Source organism: Rhinatrema bivittatum, chromosome 14, assembly GCF_901001135.1.
Source record: "Rhinatrema bivittatum chromosome 14, aRhiBiv1.1, whole genome shotgun sequence".
Classification (NCBI taxonomy): domain Eukaryota; kingdom Metazoa; phylum Chordata; class Amphibia; order Gymnophiona; family Rhinatrematidae; genus Rhinatrema; species Rhinatrema bivittatum.
The window spans coordinates 82,216,624-82,238,000 of NC_042628.1; the positions used below are offsets into that span (position 1 = coordinate 82,216,624).

General features: G+C 42.7%; 1 protein-coding gene across 2 annotated transcripts in view; it reads right to left on the bottom strand.

The window, feature by feature from the left end:
• Positions 1 to 1,077: 1,077 nt before the first annotated feature.
• The window catches only part of LGI4 (leucine rich repeat LGI family member 4), a 44,463-nt gene continuing 24,163 nt past the window's right edge, over positions 1,078 to 21,377 (bottom strand). For both annotated transcript variants that reach the window (XM_029577152.1, XM_029577151.1), the window contains exons 4-9: positions 11,934 to 12,005; positions 11,539 to 11,610; positions 11,091 to 11,162; positions 6,722 to 6,891; positions 3,004 to 3,168; positions 1,078 to 2,127 (exon numbers count right to left, since the gene is read on the bottom strand). In XM_029577152.1, coding sequence (XP_029433012.1) covers positions 1,310 to 2,127; positions 3,004 to 3,168; positions 6,722 to 6,891; positions 11,091 to 11,162; positions 11,539 to 11,610; positions 11,934 to 12,005 — 1,369 coding nt within the window. In that variant the 3' untranslated portion in view covers positions 1,078 to 1,309. The remainder of the gene's footprint in view (positions 2,128 to 3,003; positions 3,169 to 6,721; positions 6,892 to 11,090; positions 11,163 to 11,538; positions 11,611 to 11,933; positions 12,006 to 21,377) is intronic.

A 21,377-nucleotide genomic window follows, 5' to 3' on the forward strand; every position in this document is an offset into this window, starting at 1 on the left:
ATGTTCCTTTTTTGCTAGTACAAGATATTCTTGTGTTTATTGTAAATTCAGCAAAAATACAATTAAAAAAAAATTCCTATCCCTATCAGTTCAAATGCAGCAAATTAGTAGATTTTAATTAGTAGATTTAAAACAAATTTATGAGAGTATTTTTTCAGTCAATGCACAATTTAACTGTGAGGGAAAAAGATTTAAAACACATTTGAACAATTTTCAGGAGGATAGGTCCATTAGCATTTATTAGCAAGGTAGACTTGGGTCTTCCCACCTCTTACTTCTGGGAGTGAACAGCAGGTAACGGATCTGCCCTCTAAAACTGGTTGGCTACTTCCTAATAACCCAGACTGGCCTAATGACCCAGACTGGCCACTGTTAGAAACAGGATGCTGGATTTGATGAAGCATTGGTCTGACCTGGCATGGTATTTCTTATGTTCTTATTATAGGGTCACTTACAGCTTCATGTTTGTACGGAAAGGCTGAATCAGTCCTGGTTTTCCACCCATTGTACTCACAGATTTCTACTTCCTGTTTCTTAATAAATTGGAAGACAATTCTATGCATGCAAATAAAACCAGGACTGGCTCACTCTCTCCCTGCAAACATGGAGCTTTACAGTAACTCTACCGGGTTGTTGATTGTCCTCCTCAGGGCTGTCACAAGTGGTGGGCAAGTAGAGCGACAGCTCAGAGTGCCAAGCTGTGAATCTGTAGCCATGTAAGCCGAAAAGGGTAGGAAGGTATTGAAAGCAACCACTGCCCAGGGCGTCATTTGGTGTAGCTTCTGCCCGATCCTCCTGTAATTGCTTTGCAGTCCCTGTTCACTAGCCACCTACTATGAAGTGAACATTTATCCTGGGATAAGACTGTCTGGGAGCAAGCTTTCATTAATTTAGCAACACCTAAAGGAGAGAAAGTATTGGAGTGAAAGAAGAAAGAAAGATAACTGGTGATCCCTTGGTGATAGCCACATCCTGAATATACAAAAACATCACTTCCAATTCAGGAATAGGCAGATTTGCTTGCATTGTGACATAACAGAAGTAAAAAGAAACAGTAAAAGACAGGACACCAGCAACCAAGCTGAAAGAGATAACGCATTTAACTCAGCTCTCATTCCCTCTCTTGAAACCAGAGGGTTGCAGGTGTTTTAATCCCAAGGACAGCCAGGTAAACGATAAGCTGGAGCACAATGGGATTCTTCAGCTAGCATGGGAACTCTATCAACTAGTAAATATTTCCCTTGTTTATTGTCCTGAATGGGAACCCTTTTTTCTCCCTGGGTTCTTGGACATCTTTCCTCTTACTTCATCATGCACTCAGATCAACGATGACATGTTTATAGATCTGCGTGATCCCTTTAAAACTTGAAGCAAAAACAAAGTCTTTGTTGTCCACAGCTAGGTGTGTGAAGGCCCTTGGTGCCTGGATGTTGAGCTCCTGAAATTTAATGAACTTGTCCTTTCCTCCATCATAACGGTAGACTTGGGTGAAAGAATAGTCATTGCCCAGGACAGTGTAGCGGTAGCCATTGATGTTGAGAGGCTGAAAGACCAACGAGCCACGCGATGGCATTCTCTGAACATCTCGGAACATGGAACCTTCCCATTTCATTATCTTGGAGTCACCAATGAATCTTGTAAGACAGACAAAGACCTCCTCCTTGATCTTGAAGTGCTTCACAGCATAGACATCTTCCATTTCTGGAATGTCTGTGCGGCGAACAAATTCCTTGGTTGCTTTTGTCCACTGGTATATAACAGGACGTTGGGAACTGCTGGACAGGATGAGGTGAGGTTTGTTTGCTATTTCAAGGTATTCCACATCAGTGTCACGGTACCAGGGGTGCAAGGACTGGTGGGAGTAGAAGCCATGGCCATTCCATTTGTAGATGGTAGTGAACCCTGCCTTGGAGCTGTCTGCAACAATGAAATACCATTCTCCATCTACATGAAAGGTCTCAATATCATTGGGCTTGCGGATCTTTAGGGTCTCAATGTCCTGAATTTTTATGAACTTGTTGACTAAATTGTCCCTCTTGTAAATGAAGGATCCACCAAACAGCTGTGCAATAACCATGAACAGCTGGTCCTCAATCACTATGGGTTTGCAGACCACCATGGCCGCTCCTAGTAGAGGAGAGAAAGAGGAAGGAAACAGTAGGAGAAAAGGATGGGCAGAAAGAAGTAGAAAAAGAGAAGATATGACAATGAGAAATGAGGACAAGGAGTAGTAGAATAGCAAAGGTAAAAAGTGGTGGAGCGTGTTGAGAGGAGAAAAGTAAAAAGAAAAGGAGGGGAGAAGAAAGTGGGAAAAATAAAAAGAAAGTAAGATGAGAAAAATGGAGAAGGTAAGAAAAGATATGATGAGAAGAAGCAAATAATAGGAAAGATGAGGAAAAGAGTTGGAGAAAAGTTGATGGAAGAAAAAGTAAATAAAGATAATTTAGTCGTTAAATTCCTAACTTTTGTGTCTGTTCTAAAGAGTGCATTTAGAGGTCCATATTCAGAGGCATTTAGCTGGATAACTCACTAGTTATGAATATTTCAGCACTTATCTGGAAAAAGTAGGGGCATTCCAGGGGTGTTTTGGGGAGGAGTTACATTAGTCAAACAAGTTATCCTGCTAATTCCGATATTGAAAGTTAGCTGCATAACTTGGTCTTGGTCCAGCTGCACTATTGAATATACCTCTAAAGTTATCCAGATAAGGTTATCTAACGAAGTACCTGATTCACTAAGGGTTTTTCCCATAGATACAAAATGAGAGAAAAGCCTTAATAAACCTGGTCCTAAATTTGCTGTCCATACTGTGACTGTGTTTAACGTCTTACATATTTATTTTATTTATTTACAGATTTTTATATACATATTTGCATATCTATTTATCTTCCAAAGAATGGTGGAGCACAGTCTGTCCCTGATGCCTCTTTAAGGGATGTGAAGGAGAGCTAGAAGAAACATGGTTAAGAGCTTTCTGGCTAGCACAGAAAGGCCTTCTCTTACCAGTGATGTTGTCATAGCTGCGAAACACGGCTTCCACATGATCCCATTCCAGGACACTGCACTTCCCTGTGAAAGGCTGTGCGATGATCACATACTGATCCTTTAAGTATGCAAAGGCACTGATGGACAGGGACTGGTAAGGCAGGGACTGGTACAGGACTAGCTCTGAGTAAGAACACAGATAGTTATGCATTACCATTTCACACACAGAGGGGTCCATATTTTACCTAAATTTTACCTGGATACCTTAGGGGCATTTGAGGGGACATTCTAGGGTGAAGTTAAGATAGTAAGAAAAGTTATCCAGCTAAGTCTGATATTCAGAGTTAACCAGAAAACATATTCAGCTAAATATGCTCATGCCATAGTGCATCCCTAGAGTTAGCTGGATAAAGTGGTGCCAAACCACTGAATATCCTGACAAGGTCAGACAATTATCTGGATAACTTTGCAAGCCATCCAGCAGCTGAATATTGCCCCTGTTACTTCTAGGAAGTAGTTACTAAACACATCTTACTGCTTATGCCTGGTTATGAGCAAGAAGGAATGGATCTATCCCTTAGGATCCTGCTAGGTACTTGTGACCTGGATTGGCTACTGTTAGAGACAGGATATTGGGCTCGATGGACCTTTGGTCTGATCCAGTATGGCACGTTTTCTCATGTTAAACCTAATTTTGCTAAGCACCTGGAGTTTTCCCAGATAATAAGGTCATTTTCTAAGGTGCATTAAGCGTTATTGCATGGGATAATGGGCCTATCGCGGCGGAAGAATTAAAATTAGGGGAGAGGTTTGAGTTAGGGAGGAGTTTGGGAGGGGTTTAGGGAAATGGGGTGGTGCTACTGCCGGTGATAATGTCCAAAAGATTATAGCACAGGAAATAGCACCACCTTTTAGTGTGATGTTATGGGGGTGATAGTGTGCAGCTCGACCGCACCGCCATGATGCGGCCGGGTGCACACTAGCACCCTGCCCCTTTTTTCGTATCCCTGCCAGCTTTACCGCAGGAATGATGAATCTAGGCCTAAGTTTGTTTTGTGTGCACTATTTATTTATTTATTTATAACTTTTATATACCGACATTCAAATGAATATCACATCGGTTCACATACAACTGGGGAGTCAAAAACTAAAAGAAAGGAAGAGTAAAAAAGTTACAATTAACAGGGAATCATAAGGAACTGGATGAGAGAGCGGAATGGTCTAAGGGGCCAAGACAAAGTGTGAGCAGGAAGTATACAGGAACAAAAACATTAAGACTTTGTTGCGATAGCAACTATATTACATAATATATTTACACAACTGTACGACAGTCAAAGGCATTAGCTGTTGAAGCAGATTGAAGTGACAATGAAACATAGTTGGGGTTTACCAGGGATGGCTATAGGTAAGCTAGGTAGTGAAAGGGATAAATAGTTGTGGTTATGGAGACCGGAGTAATGGAGACTGGGAGGTCGGAAGAGACAAGGAAGGGGTTCAGAGTAAGCTTGTTTGAATAACCAGGTTTTTAACTTTTTTTTAAAGGTGTTTGGGCAGTGTTCCAGGCGTAGGTCTGGTGGCATCGGGTTCCATAGTGTAGGACCTGCGATGGAGAAAGCCCGTTCTCGGGTGGAAGTGAGCTGGGCAGCCGATGCAATACCGTGCGCCTTCGGACACGGGTTAAATAGGCACTAATCCACCCCCTAATGCAATAAGGGGATTAACGCCTATTTAACGCGCGTCCGACGCGGAGTGAATGAGTTAGAGCTCATCACATGCAAATGCATATGAGTGAGGCTATTACTCATTCACTTCAAATACAAAAAAAATAAATGTGCATCTCAGACAGAGCAGGTGTTAATAGCTGAGCGCACTGGAAAAAAGTACAGAAAAACAGAAAAAACTGCTTTTCTGTACTTTTTTAAAGTAAAAAAAAAAATCTCTGCCGGCCGCTTTGAAGACCGACGCTGATATGCTCGCCGTCAGTTTTCATAACCGGCCGGCTGCAGTCATGAAAACAGTCACCGATAAACTCGGCATCGGTTTTCATAAGCGACAGACCGCCGGTAACCGCGGGGTTGCATTAGCAAGGAGGCACTAAGAGCGCGCTAGTGACCCTAGCGCCTCCTTGCTAATTTGTGTATTGCATGGTGCCCGCTTTCCATGAATAATATCCCATCGGCCCCTATGGCAGGAAAGACTCATTCTTAAGGCAGGATATGTTGAGTATGACAGTCATTTTTCAAATGTATAAGCTAGAGCCTTTGGAATGCTTGCAGCTTCCTCGTAGGGTTACATAGAAACATGAAGGCAGAAAAAGACTATATGTCCCATCTAGTCAGCCCTCACAATTCCCATCACTCCCTCAGAGATCCCCTCTATTTACTTTATTTAATACAATTTATACATCACTTTCCTGATTTAAAATAAATCGCTCAAAACAGTGTACAGTAATAAAATTCAAATATAAAACCATAAAACAACAAATAAAATCAACATGCTTTCTTAAATTCAGATACTATTTTTGCCTCCACTGGGAGTCCATTCCATGCATCCACTGCCTTTCACCCTCATCCCATGACCCCTCGTTCCAGATCCTCCTTTCCAGTGAAAGAAGCTCGCCTCCTGTGCATGGAAACCTTTGAGATATTTAAATATCTCCTCTATCTTGCCTTTCCTCTAGGGTATTCATGTTTAGATCTATAAGTAAATTCTCCTGGTTTAGATCATTTTAATAGTCACCCTCTGGACTGACTCCAAGCAGTTAACATCCTTTTGAATGTGCGGTCTCCATATGTGCACACAAACGAGGCCTCACCAGAGAACTGTAGAGGGGCAGCATTACCTGCCTTGTTCAGCTGACCATTCTTCTCCATGGACAAGATATTAGGCTGTGTTTGGTGGCACCTAAACTGGGAGTAATGTTCCTTCTAATTTTTGGTCAGGGTGTGCATCCCTATTGTACACAAAGCATCAGGTCAGGAGCAGTGTAGCAACCTACTGTGATCCCAGTTGAAAATATGGATTTCCAAAGATACTGGGAGGGTTGGGGTCCAGGGATGAGGGAAGAGAGGAAGGCAGAAGTAAGTGAGATCGAGCAGGCAAAAGGAGTGGGAGGTCAGCCCAGATCCCTTCCCTCTTTCTGAATGAAAGAGGGGTTTGAAAGGTGGGGGATACTCACATTGGCAGGGTCCATGATTGGCATGGGTGAGGAAGGGGGGCAGTGATTCTGGCAGCAAGGCCCGCACTGTTTTTTATTTTTGTTTTTTTTAACTTGGCCAGATAACTTTAGACAAGTTTAGAATTAAGAAACTTATTCAGCTAGCTCCTGATATCTGAGTTAGATAAGTTATTCGGCTAGCTCAACCACCGCCCTGTAATGCCCCAAAACGCTTCTTACTTATTTAGCTTATTTTTAGCTGGATAATGACTTATTTAGGTAAACGTTAATTAGATAAGTAGCCTGATAATTTGTAAGTTATGTGATTAAATGGCTTTGAATATTGGCCTCTGTACTTTTAGTCATTGTATAGGACTTTGGGTTGTCCTTGGTACAAGGAAGATGGTCTATAAGTACAAAATAAGGTAACATAACAGCATAGCATACCATACCATGCATGGATAAAAACTGTTTTACAGATGGTATATAAAGTCTGATAAAGAAATAATAATTCCATGTCCCTCCTTGTCAAGGAATGCTAACTCTGTGTCTGCTTCCTGAGAATTATCGTGACTCTACCTGTGGCGATGCAATCAAAGTCCTTGGGTTTTAGGTCATTGATCTTGCGCCCACTGTACTCTGGTGGGCTCTCACAATAGATGGGCTCCACCGTGGCATTGGTGGTGCCTAGCCATTCTACCAGCCACTTCAGTCTGCAATCACAATGGAAGATGTTACCACGCAGGTCCCTGCAACACAAAAAAGGCCTTTCAGTGCCAAGTTATCCCAAGCCCCTAGGTTTAAAAAGCTCATTCCACTTCCCTCACTCACCATAAATCACTACTCTTCCTGCCTTCAAACTTACTGTAAGCTCTACAGTGACCCATTGACTATGGGTCTGATATTCGGCCACTGGCTGGATGAAGTTATCTAGCTAAATCAGAGGGTCATTTTTCAAATCGTGATGGCCCGTTATCACCCTAACACCCGCGATAACTGCCGCATTGTGAGTTAAAAATATAAATTAGGGAAAGGGGAGGAGTTTGGGTGGGGTTTAGGAAAATTAGGGACCTGTAGTGCTGCGGGCTGTTGCACATTTTTGCCCGCAGTAGTGCTGGAAGTAGCTACAGCTATTTCATTAGTGTTACAGGGGCCACAAGTGCTGCAGATGAAAACACACCGCCACGATGCACCAGCCTGCTCACGATCGCCTCCCCTGCCTCCTTTTTCATCACAGCTCATATATTTATAGCGGAATGATGAATCCAGGGGTTGTTTGGATATTTAGTAGCACAGCCAAGTTACTGAATATGCAAAGCTACTTCAAAGTTAGTACATTCAGTAATTTTAGGACTGCTCCATGGAAACCTAAGGTTATTTGCCAAACTTAGCTAAATAATACTGGATATTGGCATTTATCTGATTAGGTTAGCTGGATAGCTGACTCTGCCCCATCCCCGACATTTTAGCCAGGTAAAAAATAAGCCAGATAAATGTTTGCCCAGCTAAATCTGAACTTAGAATGAGAAGGGCTCTGTGTGATTTACTTTATTTTTTTATTTATTTAAAATATTTGTTACCCAACCCTCCCAAAAGTTTGGCGTGGGATACAATGTAAACATACGTAAATCAAACATGACACAAACTCAGGGCCTGATTTACTCAGCACAGAATGGAAGAAAAGCCTTAGTAGCTCAGGCCCTTAAACAGATACAGACAGACAGCTGTGCTGCCAATATGATATCACCAGAAAGGGGGAGACCGTTATGTTGCACAGTGCTACATATGCTGATGGTATTATATAAATATTTTAAATATCACAGGCGCTGATATCATCAACGGCGCCAGGGACCTCTTTAAAAGTGGCGGCCTAGAGGGGCACTGCTGCCAGCACACCCCTGTGCTCCAACTTATCCAGAGGACATGGGAAAGAAAAGAAAGGGAAAACTCATCTCCCCGATTACTAGGGATATGCAGAGGGACGCCATATGTTGCATTCGGGATTCGTATTTGTCGGGGGCAGATAAATTGCATTCGGCAAGGGGAGCCCCCGATATGTTCATGCGTTAATTCTTATTCATTTCCTGGCTAAAATTGAATTAACTTCAACCCTCCTGACCCCCCCAAGACTTACCAAAACTCCCTGGTGGTCCAACGGGGGGTCCGGGAGCCGCCACCTGCACTCACGCCCTCGGTTGCCGGTATTCAAAATGGCACCGGCCATCCATTGCTCCTACCATGTGACAGGGGCTGACCAATAGCACTGATAGCCCCTGTGACATAGTAAGGTCAAAGGCTATCGGCGCCATTTTGAATACCGGCAGCCGAGGGCGTGAGTGCAGGGGATGCCTCCCGGACCCCCCGCTGGACCTCCAGGGAGTTTTGGTAAGTCTTGGGGGGGTCAGGAGGGTGGGGGGGTTGTTTAAATTCGCTCCTTTAGACAGCTGAATAATTCGGCGAAGATTTGTTGTATTCGTGGGGAATCGCGATACATTTCGCTTCCCCACGAATACAACGAATATGGCCCTATACGTTGCGGATTACTAATATGTAGGAAACTAATGCAGACCCCTACCGATTACATCTACTCTGGTAAATAGGCCAATGGACTTGCATATTCAACATTTAAATGCACCTGCTCAGCCAGATTCCCTCTCTGAATCCATTGCTATCTCCTTAATTCCAGACACTCGCCCTCCTCTAGTGTTTTCCCGTATTCACTCGAATATGGATGGAGAGCTCTCCGTTACCAATTTTGTTTACCTCGAAGAAATGTTAGGGGCTTTAGCAAGTGGAGCTATTGTTGATCCAACTCACTCGAGAGTGGCTTCTCCCAGGAATCCCTTGATTGAAACAAAAACTTGCTTCTAGCCAAGTCCCTATTCCCTCTTCTGAAACCAATGAAGAGAGTGAGACACTATCTGAACCTGCAGATATTTCTTCCCATGACATATCTTTTCATGACATATGGACTGGAATCTTCTTTACTTCAATCAGCTCCTCAGCCATGTTCTTACTGTGTAGGAGTGATGGCTAAACTTACAGAATTGGACCACGAATATGAAGTCCTAGAATCTCATGTTTTATCTTACTCAGCAGTTATTGATAAATCACAGTCTAATGCTGCTGCTATAATCAACGATCGCGTGAATATTCATTCTAAGCAAGAACTCCTTGAAAATAAACTGAGATCAAAAACTCTTTATCTTGTGAATTTTCCCAAGACAAGGTTACTGTCTGGTTTATAGTTGTTCAAAAAATGTTTTGTTGAGATCTTGCAATTTTCTCCTGAAAAAGATTTTCTGTTGTCCAACTGCTCATAATCGGAGGTTACACGTGTGGCCGAGCCCTGCGTGCAGCGAGGGCCTGGCCGCCCACCTAACCTCCGTATGCATAGACGTGCCAGGCCAAGGGAAAGGGGTGGGGCGTGGTCTGCACGCAGGGCTCGGCTACACGTGTAACCTCCGATTATGAGCAGTTGGACAACAGAAAAACTTTTTCAGGAGAAAATTGCAAGATCTCAACAACACATTTTTTGAACAACTATAAACCAGACAGTAACCTTGTCTTGGGAAAATTCACAAGATAAAGAGTTTTTGATCTCAGTTTATTTTCAAGGAGTTCTTGCTTAGAATGAATATTCACGCTATCGTTGATTATAGCAGCAGCATTAGACTGTAATTTATTAATAACTGCTGAGTAAGATAAAACATGAGATTCTAGGACTTCATATTCGTGGTCCAATTCTGTAAGTTTAGCCATCACTCTTACACAGTAAGAACATGGCTGAGGAATTCATTGAAGTAAAGAAGATTCCAGTCTTGTCTAGTTTAAGAATAACATTTTGCAATCAGAAAATTCTGGTGTTTTCTGACATTTCCAGGGAGACTCAGGTTAGAAGGAAGAATTTTTTTGCTGCTTAAACGAGTTTTGGATCTGAGTGTTTCCTTCATCCTGAAGTTTCCCTGCAAGTGTGAGATAGTTTATTAGCTAAATAAATTTCTTTTTACTGATCCTCTTTATTTGGAAACTTTCTTGTTGGATAAATCACAGGTAAATTAGGTTATTTAGTCTGGTGGACAGCATAATGCGGTAATTGTTTCTATTTTCTGTAAATGTTATAAAAAATTTATGAAAGTTAAAAAAATATATATTAAATATTGCTGATGTCAAACCTATGGATTCAGTTTTCCCAGCATGCAGGAGGAAGAAAGTCTTGTTGATGTCAGCATGCACCAAGCCAATGACTCTAGATGCTTAGCACATTCCAGTCCTGGAACTTAAAAAGATGTTCACCTCACTAGCGTAGGAGGCTTCAGCACTAAAGGGCCATAGCATCCATTCCTACAACCTGATAGGAACTTCTGTGAGGTGTCCAGAGGAACCCTCCGTACCCGCACCAAACCCCTGATAGCAAAGCATTTCTCTACAGCTCATAACTGAAATTCCCACTATGCAGGATTTTCCATAGGAAGAAACTGAAACCAGTTTCAAACCACGTTTGAATGCATTGTAAGATAACAAGGCCAATTGACTTTTTTTCAGTTTAGGCAGAGCAATTTGCAGAAGTTATTTACATAATTGCCTAGCCTTTGCCAGGGATGAACAATGCATGTACAGCCAGAGGCAATAGCATGCAGAATGGGAAAAGTACTGGCAGAAAAGCTGCTACAAAGCTCTGGGGTGACTTTTTCCCCAGGAAATTTTTGAAGGGAGCAAAGCAAAAGTAAAAGTATCTGCACATTTTGCAGCTATGTGGAAATTGCCCCATCAATGTGCTAATGTGGTGCAGAGAGTTAATTTAGGGGTCAACATGTATGACCCTAGGTTCTGACCGTGGCTGGAAAGGGCTGATCATTTTGTGACAGCATGAGGGAATCCGATGTATTTGAGTCCCACCTGCACTGGTGAGACATTTATTTTGAATTTGGCATTACTGAAGTCTTACACGTTGGTGAGTGCATCCAGACCTCGGAACAAGCCCCTTGGGAGTCCCTGGAGATTGTTATTAGCCAGGCTCCTGAAACGGAAAGAGAGAAGATGTAGCTTTACCAGGGAGAAGTAAAGTCCTCCCCAATTCATGGGATCACAGGAGGTAGAGACATTTAACGCTACCCTGGGACATAGTTTGCAGGAAAAATTCATAAAATAGTTTGGGGTGTTGATGGTAAAAGACAGTGACCTAGATCATAACAATGAAATCTTTAGTGAGACAATAAACCGCAGGAGCTAAGAAACTCTCCTCTTCCATTCCTCATTTAGTAACAATGAGAAACATCCTAGCAATGCAATACCCACTGCTTCCACCTTCCAAGAAATTTAGGGTGATTCTTCCAGAAATTATAAAAGTGCTAATGACCCCAAGCAAGGTTTGCCAAAGTTTATCCTCTACTTACATGTGAATCAAAGACTTCAGCCCCTGGAATGCATTTCTGGAGATAGATTTCATCTTGTTGTTTTCAATAAATCTGAAATTATAAAGTTTCTTCTAGTAAAAAAATCTCTAAATAAATAAATTAAATAAATAAATAAATAAATAAATAAATAAATAAAATCTCTAAATAAATAAATAGTAAAAAGCCCTTATATTGCTTCCTGGCTGAGCTCTACAACTTCATCCTATACGCCCTAACATAAAGCTGAAGTCTGCCCCGACCTACAGCCATCCCCCTCTCACTGCCCGCATTCTTAATATTGATGAACAAGCAGAATGTAAAAATAAAAGAGCACTGAGGAATACAGATCTTAAAATATCCTTTAGGATGTTTGAGATTCAGGGGTGCTCACTTACAGATACTCCAAATTAGAAAGTCCCATGAAGGCGTTGTCCCCAATAGCATCGAATGAATGGGAGGTGAACAACCTGTTGAGAGAAAGAGGGCAGATGAAAAGCATCTAGCAATGGATGGAGAAGGGGAGAGGGGCGTGTGCTATTGTTCAAGGATTCTCCAGAAAGCAAAAACCCTCTTCAGGCCAATATTTTGTAAAACGGTGATTGGACAAGTTGTCCCGAATATTCAGTGGGGACAAACTCCCCGTATCTGGCTAGGCCCAGCTTCCTCCTCCCCACCCCATGCTCGCTCCTGGTCTAATGACCCCTCCACTACCTCCCCCCCCCCCTCGCTTTCTTCAGCCGGGACTGCAGTGCCCTCCTCTTTCATCCTCGCTGGCGCTTTTTGGCTGCTATTGAGCAGCGGTGGAAGTGAAGCTACCAGCATCGCTATGATAACAACTCGGAAAATGGTTCTTTTCATAGCCTGTTTTATGATTTATTGTGAATGTTTTACTATAAACCTAGATTTCCCTCAATTCCTGCTATTTTTTCTATTCAAAATTTCTTATATACCAAAAAATAGCAGGAGTTGAGAAAAATCAGTGTTCAGCTAGTTTACAGGGGTAAAATGCTTGGAAATGAGATCATTCGGGTTCTGCACAGAGAGAAAAGAGGCAGCAGGGATTCAGTACCTTGCAGCTGGGCAGGCCAGAAATGCTCCATTATCCACCCATTAGCCTTGATTTTACCCATATTTGATCACTCATACAGCCTCTGTTCTGGCTTTAAATAACACACAAATATTCCTTTCTATAAAATCCACAGGTGCAGTACCTCATATTATCCAAGAAGTGTCACCAGTGCATCTGTAGTGTTGCTAAGTGCACTGAGGGTACATCTCTAGTTCTACCCATCGCACTGCGGGCATGGCTATATGGGTATCGGTACTACTATCTGACTAAACCAGCGCATCTCAACCGGTGTGTCGCCAAACACCAGCAGGTGTGTCCCCGGTGTCCCACTGCCCCGTTGAACTTTCCTTCTCCCTTTTTCTAGCCCCCATGGGCCAATTGGAAGCCTCCTTTCCTCCTACCCCCACTGCCCAATGGGAAGCCTCCTTCATTCTGCCTGCCCCGCGCAGGCCAATCGGAAGCCTCCTCCCTTCTACCTGCCAGTCGGAGTAGGAAGAAGGGAGGAAGCCTTTGATTGGCCGGTGAAGAAATCATCGCATAGCCCGGGGGTGGAGTGGGAGGAATAGCAGTGTTGAACTCTGACGAAGCAAGGCCGCCACTAGAGCCCATCCCCGTGGGTGAAGAGGAAACCCGACCCCGACCGAGGCCACCACAGGAGCCCATTCCCATGGCAGTGAAAAAAGAAGGCCGCTGGAGTAAAGCCATGGTTGAACTGGAGCCCGTCCCTGCAGTGAAGGAAGAAGAAGGTTTTGGTGAGAGCTGGTGTGACTGTGTGTGAATGAGTGCCTGGGTGAGAGCTTGTGTCTGTGGGTGTGAATGGATGCATGGGTGAGAGCTTGTGTGTGTGTGTGTATGTGTGTGAATGGATGCATGGGTGAGAGCTTGTGTGTGTGTGTGGGTGTGAATGGGTGAGAGCATGTGTGTGTGGGTGTGAATGGGTGCCAGGTGAGAGCTGGTGTGAATGGGTGCTTGGGTGAGAGCTTGTGTGTGTGTCGGTATGAATGGAAGCCTGGGTGAGAGCTGGTGTAAATGGGTGCGAGAGCATTTGTGTGTGATCGAAAGCTTGTATATAAGAGAGCATGAGTGTGATTGAGAGAGACTTGTCAGGGAGGTGATGTGTTTCTGTGCGAGAGAGAGAGAGCCTGGTCAGGAAGATGATTAGTGTGCGTATGTGAGAGAGAGACTGGTCAGGAAGATGATTAGTGTGCGTATGTGAGAGAGATACTGGTCAGGAAGATGATTAGTGTGCGTATGTGAGAGAGAGACTGGTCAGGAAGATGAGTAGTGTGCGTATGTGAGAGAGATACTGGTCAGGAAGATGATTAGTGTGCGTATGTGAGAGAGAGAGACTGGTCAGGAAAATGACTGGTGTGAGAGAGACCGAGACTGGTCATGGGGTCTAATTGGGGGGGGTGTGTGTAGGTGTGTGAGTGACTGGTTGTGGGTGCTAAGGAAGAGGACTATGAGGACAGAGCTTCAGCAGCCCTTGCTGCTTCTGGTGAGTGCTATTGGCCTGGAAGGGAAAGGAGTAGGATAGTTGCTGGAGAGGGTGAGTAAAGGTGGCGTTTTAAGTTCATTTTTCTTGATTGACTGCCATTTTAATTATTGGGTATTATGCGATATCTGCTGTTTTGAAATATTTTATTGATATTTGGACATGTTTTAATAATTTTTATGTTTTTAATTGTTGGATATTCTGTTCAGCAGCTGTTTTGTAACATTTTTTTTTAATTCTTTATTTATATATTTTCAATTCATAAACAAAATATTATTTGCTTATAAAGAAATTCAATGGGTTCTTAATGACATAAGCGAAATCTTTACTCCTAACTACATTAATCCTTTTCAGGAAAAAAGAAAAAATTTTGAAAACAAATAAACAAGTTAGGGTAATCACATAAGTATACATTGTTAATCTTCAACCATAAGTTCCCACTCCCAGCAGAATATATAGTAGAGAGGAGATATGAAATCTTTTAAGGAAGTTCAACACCAGAATAACTATATAAACTCTAATGGAAGGTATCACTCCATATCAATCTTACTGGGTTAAGATGTTAATTTTTCTGGCATCTATAAATTCTTTTAACTGATCTGACGTAAAAAACACAAAGCGTTCGTTACCCTTTGAAAGGAAACATTTACAAGGAAACAAGATTTTTACTGTAAAGCCCAGCCCAATAGCTTCTTGTCTGAGGTTTGAAAAACCTCGACGCCTGGCTTGTGTGGCTGGGGCTAAATCTGGGAATATTTTCACTACTGCTTCATGAAAATTTATTGGATATTTCCTGAAATATGATTTCATCACCAAGCCAATATCCTTAGTTGTAATAAAAGATACCAGAAGTGTTCCCCTGTTAATCACTTCTAAGGTTGAATCTTCCAAAAATCCTGTTAAATTTCCTGCAAAGGGAGCATTACTGGCACTTTCCATCTGTCTTGGCAAAGGAAGAAAAAAGCAGGAATTAATAGATGGAAAATTTGCTTCGGTAATTTCCAGCTTTTCCAAAAAGAATTTCTTTAGTGTATGGGATCTCCCCTGCTACTCTAGGAAAATGTATCAAGCGGAGGTTTAAATGTCGACTTATTTTCAAGAAATTCCATTCGCCTAGATAGGACCTCACGGTCTTTAATCGCTCGCTGCTATCTTATACTGCTGAAACGCGTTGCCTTTCTCTTCCAAACCACTGACTTTTCCTTTCAGGAAATCAACTTCTTTTTGTATATCAGTGGATTTTTGAAGGCTTTGTGAGTTAGATTGTTCCATTTTGTCACTCAAAGAATTTATTGCAGAGGCCATCCCAGCCATAATCTAACGTCACCTGTGCAGGCCGCGTTGGTATGGCTATTAAATGCTTCCTGAGGGCATTGTCTGCGTTCATATCTCCTTCCAGCCTCCCGCTGGTCTCAGATGTTCCCGCGATTCTCTGTTCCTCCACCGGGCTCGAGGTAGAAAGTCCCGGGTCAACACCTTCAAGGAATTGCGAGGGGCTCTCTGGAGCAGTGCCGGTTTGAATCGCCACCGGTTCCTCCCCCTCTGGCTCCTCGCCAGCTCTCTGCACAGGCGGTTGCCTCTCTTCCGGGCTAGGAGACACCTCCCCTGCTGGCACGAACGGCTCTCCCATGCTGTCGTGCACATCAGCTTCCTCGGTTCTCCTCTGTTGGAGTGTAGGGCGCATAAAGCCGGTTATCTCTGGTTGAGAGCTTGAAGAAGGAGTCGACACGGACGGGTAAGTCCGTACTTTTCCTTTTCTTTTAGCGGGCACTCTTCAAAGGAAAAAATTAACAGAAATCCAGAGAGCTCCGATTTAAGGCTCAATGCGTGCCGCCATCTTGACTCCTCCCTTTATCTGTTTTGTAACATTTATTAGTATAGTTTTACAATTATTTCTGTGTGGGGCTCTACAGCAGCTTGGCTTATTCTGTTTTCCCAATAGGAAATGTATTAGTGTTTAGGGCCTGGTTTAATAGTTGTATTTCTTAGATAGGGTTGTTACTGTTTGAGTGTGTTCCATAATGCAGGTGTAACTGTGTGCGGGTTAGTTTGTGTGCATTATTGCAAATCCTGAGAGTCTGTTAGGAGCTATATTTCTCTTTCCATTTCTCCAGCTTTGCACTGCATGCAGAGGGGCTTTTTTGGTTTTCCATTCCAGTTTCTGCCTCCATATTTATAATTTGTGTTTTTTCTGTACTTGGTGAAGATCAGTTCTGGGTGTGTGACCAAGGTATTTTACTAGCATCAATCTTAATTGTTGTGTTTGTATCATTGTTATTTGTTGTGTTTTCTCAATAGGATAAAATTACTGTCTTTTCATAAGGAAGGCTATTTTGCCTGGTAGTAAAAGGAATTTGCTTTGCTTTTACTGAGATGTCATCAGAACCAGAATATTTTTTTTTGTATGGCGAGTTGTACAGGGTAATGCCCTAGATCTGCTCTGCACTCATTGCTGGGGGCTTGAGGGGATTCCTGTGGATTCAGACTGCATGTTAATATCTAGCCCCGTGATGGTCACATGTTCAGTGTGTCACGCATGTGAGAACCATTTGTCAGGTGTGTCCCGGCCAAAAAAAGGTTGAGAACCACTGGACTAAACTATACTGAATTACCTAGTTTTGTTCTAGAGTCTTCGTTTCTGTATAACATACACAAATAATGTGGACACTAAGCAGTGAGGAGTAGCAGATGTACTAAGAAATATTCCTTTAAAGCAGCACATGCAAGCCAGCATCTCTACTAACAAGGGCTGCAGCCTGTGGGAATACACAACACAGAAATCACAGCCCTGGCGTTTGTTTGTGTTACACTGTAAACCGATTTATTTATTTATTTATTTATTTAAAAACTTTTATATACCGGTATTAGTATGCATACATCATACCGGTTTACAATGTAACTTTAAAGGTAGAAATTACAATGAACAGGGAGGGCGAACAAGGAGGAGTATACAAAGAGCAGGAGGTGGAGGAATTAAAGCAATAAATAAAAACTGCAACGGACTATTTACAGGAATATACAAGGCGTAGGCAAGATACTTGCAGAAGTCGGTGTACTTAATCAGGGTAGCTTGTCGGAAGAGCCATGTTTTAAGTTTTTTTCTGAACTTGGCGTAACATGGCTCTAGCCTGAGAGTGGTAGGGAGGGTGTTCCATTGTTTAGGGCCTGCAATGGATAGTGCACGGTCCCTAGTAGAGGAGAGGTGGGCTTTTTTCAAAGGGGGAATAGAGAGGGTGCCTTTGTTGACAGTGCGAGTGGGTCGTTCAGTGCGTATAGGACGAAAGGGTTCATCCAACCAATTGGAATTGTGCGAGTGGATGGACTTGTGCACTATGGTTAGAATTTTGAAGAGAATTCGGGATGCGATGGGGAGCCAGTGGAGTTCTTTGAGTATTGGGGTAATGTGATCAGCTTTCCTTGAGTTGGTGATGACCCTGGCGATGGCATTCTGGAGCATTTGTAAGGGCTTGGTGGTGGAGGAGGGTAGGCCAAGGAAGAGGGCATTACAGTAGTCCAGCTTTGAGGAAAGGGTGGCTTGGACGACGGTGCGGAAGTCATGATAGTGGAGGAGGGGTCTGAGTTTCTTCAGGATGTGAAGCTTGAAGAAACCTTCTTTGAGGATGGAGTTGATCTGTTTTTTGAGATTGAGTTGTTGATCTATGATAACCCCAAGGTCTCTTACTGTGGGTTGGGGTGTTATGACGTTGAAAGCTGGATCGTTGGAGATCGGTGGTTTGGGAGGGAGGTGAGGAGAGATAAGGAGCAGCTCTGTTTTGGAGGAGTTTAGAGCGAGGTGGATGTTGGTGAGGAAGTCATTGATGTTGGCAAGACATGTGTTCCAGAAGGCAAGGGCATCTGAGAGAGAGTTGTGAATGGGAATGACGATTTGAACGTCATCTGCATAGAGGTAGAATTTGAGGCCGAGGTCTGTGAGGAGCTGACATAGAGGTGTGAGATAAATGTTGAAAAGGGTGGAGGAGAGGGAGGAGCCTTGTGGGACACCTTGAGACAAGGGATAGAGTGTGGAGTTGGCGTTTCCTATCTTGACGGAGAACTTTCTGTTAGATAAGTAGGATTTAAACCATAGTAGGGCTAGGCCTGAGATGCCTATTTCGGATAGCCGGTTGATGAGGAGGTTATGGTTGATGGTATCAAAGGCAGCTGAGATGTCGAGTAGGGCGAGGAGGTAACAGTTGCCTCGGTCCATGCCTATGAGTAAGTGGTCCGTGAGGGAGAGCAGGAGGGTTTCTGTATTGAGGTATTTACGGAAGCCGTATTGGGCTGGATGCAGAATGTTGTTGCTTTCTAGATATTCTGTAAGTTGGATGTTTACAATCTTTTCCATAATTTTGGATAGGAAGGGCAGGTTAGAGATAGGGCGGAAGTTAGCGGGGTCTTTAGGGTCTAGTGTTGGTTTTTTTAGGAGGGGCTTGACAATAGCTTGTTTAAGAGCATCTGGGACAGAGCCTGAAGAGAGGGAGGAGTTTATGATGTCTGCGATGGGTTTGGATATAGTGTTCGGGATGGAGAGGAGGGATTTTGTGGGAATGGTGTCTGAAGGGTGGGAAGCTGGTTTAAGTTTTCTGAGAATAGATTCCACTTCTTTAGCGGAAGTCAGGTCAAGGGTTTGGAGGGTGGGTGAAGTGGGGGAAGGTTGGAGGGAGGGGGAAGGGGAGGTGGATGGAGAAGGGTGTTGAAATCTGCGGAGGATGTTGGTGATTTTTGTGAGGAAATACTGGGCGATTTCTTCGCTCTTAGTGGAGGCATCATTCTCAGGGATAGTGGGCTGAGAGGATTTGGTGAGGTTGGCAACATAATTGAAAAGGGCTTTCGGGTTGTACATGTATTGGTGGATCTTAGCTGAAAAGTAGTCTCTTTTTGTTTTGAGGGTGATGTTTTGAGGGTGATTGTTTTGAGGGTGATGTGATATCCTGGATGAATGTCGGTATATAAAAATTTTAAATAAATAAATAAATAAATGTTAAAAGAACATAAGTGGTTCCATGCTGGGCCAGACCAATGGTCCATTCAGCCCAGCATCCTATCTCTGACAGTGGTCACTTAAGACTCTCAGCTGATCCTAATGGGGAAATCCCTCACTCCCGAAAGTAAGAGGTGGCCATCCCCATGGCTATGTAGTATACTTGGATTTCATTATGGCCTTTGACACTGTTCCACATAGGAGACTTACAAATAAATGGAACCCTCCTATGTAATGGTCCTAGAGTGACGGGCTGAATGGGTGGTGAGCATAGCGGGAGGAGGGGGTTGTTACTTGCAGTGTGCTTTAGGGATCAGTAAGTACTTTGACAGGTTCTTTTTAATATTTTCATGAGCAACATAGCAGAAGGATTGCTGGGAAAGGTTTGTCTTTTTGCCGATGATACCAAAATCTTCAACAGGGAAGTCATCCAGCAAGATGTGGAAAATATGAGGAGGAATCTAACGAAGATCAAGGAATGGTCTAGGATCCATCAGCTAAGATTTAATGCTAAAAATGCAGAGTTAAGCATTTACAGGCAAATTTTAAAACAAGTGTATATGTGCACTCATACACATGCGTATTGGCGCGCAAGCAGAAATACGATGCAATTTAAATAATGCACTCATTTGTGTGCATATGTTACAAAATACACCTCCCACGCATGTTTGTGCCTGATCTTAAGAGATTGCTGGAAGAAACATATTTTGCTTCTCTTTCCTAGGACTTTGCTGTTGCTATGTACATATGTAGGTGGATGTTAAAAGATGCTCATGCAAGGCACCACACAGTTTTTCCAATTAAACCTCCAGTTTGCCCAGTTAATGTTGATGTCTCCGATTCATCTTGCATGTTCTCAGTTGACCCAGATCCTTCACTCTGGAGCCGGGGCCGGTGCTAGCTTTTTTGCTGCCCTGTGTGGACAATTACTGTGCTGTTCCCCCGTCCCAGGCCTGTCATATAAAGCCCAACTCCCTCCAGCAATCTCTATTTTTCAGAATGAATACCCATCCACTCGGTCCATGGAAAACGTGGTGAAGGGAAGGATATCACAGGATGTGCTTCGGGTTGCTTTATTGTGTTGGGCTTCGTTTCGGGGCCCCCTCCCCCCATGGGAATTTTGTTTTTCCCGCGGTTCGGGATTTTTTTTTCAGGGGCCCCGATTTTCGGGTTAGTACGCACTAACTTTGCCATGTTTCCAAAATTTTGGAAAAAAATCATTCGTTTTTCAGTTCTCCCAAACCATTCCAAATTAGGCAATTTTGTTGAAATTGCCTAATTCAGGAAAAATGATTGCACATCCCTATTACATAGCTATGGAAACCTTACAGCCTTGCACAAACATCACATTCCCCAGCACCCTCTATAGCCACATAAGATGTAATTATGCACTTGTAACAAGCTTTACACGAAAAAGAACTTTAAACAATACAGTCTTTTGAGGTAAAATATCACATAACATATATATTGTATTTAATTGCACTGCTGTGGTGCCAACCAGAAAACTCTGCAAAAAAGACACTTTGAACTCCTATTGAATTTATAATGGCACTTCAGAAAGCCATGAATAAACGTAATTACCATTACAATAAATAATTCTGTAAATAATTATTAATTTATTATATTAACCTACTACTGTTTTTCTCTCTTCTCCCAGTTCCATTACCCCTGTTCATTGTAACTGCAACTCCTCTGCACTAGATTTAGTTATTGTATTTTGCACACCTGTTCGAATGTAAACCGGCATGATGTGATCTTATCATGAATGCCAGTATATAAAAAACCTAAATAAATAAATAAACAATACAGTAAACCTCCCATACCAAAACAATCCTAACTGCTAGCACTCAGACAGTAGAAACCTTATCTATGAAAAGGCAACATTGCAAATATTATACTAGGCGCTAGAACACCAATACACCTCCTATTAGGAAAACAGAACAAGCCCTACACAGAAGCTGCATGCCTGCAAAATAGCTCACCTCAGTCACGTGCAGAATACAGACCCTGACCAAATACAGAATAAAGAGAACTGAACTGGAACCCACAAGAAGCCAGCCTCTATATGCAGAGCAACATTGGAAAAACAGAAACATTACTATTCTTCATAAAACATTTAAAAACCTGGCTCTTTAAACAAGCTTATCAAAAAGAGAAGGGAGAATAGTACCCAGGGAAATGCAAGGTACAAACAATGGAACACCCACACACATAACCAAAATCAATATGTGTGTAGTTTTTATTTGTTATTTTAGTTTAATCTTCTTTTTTTTTTTCGTTCATCAATAAAGGAT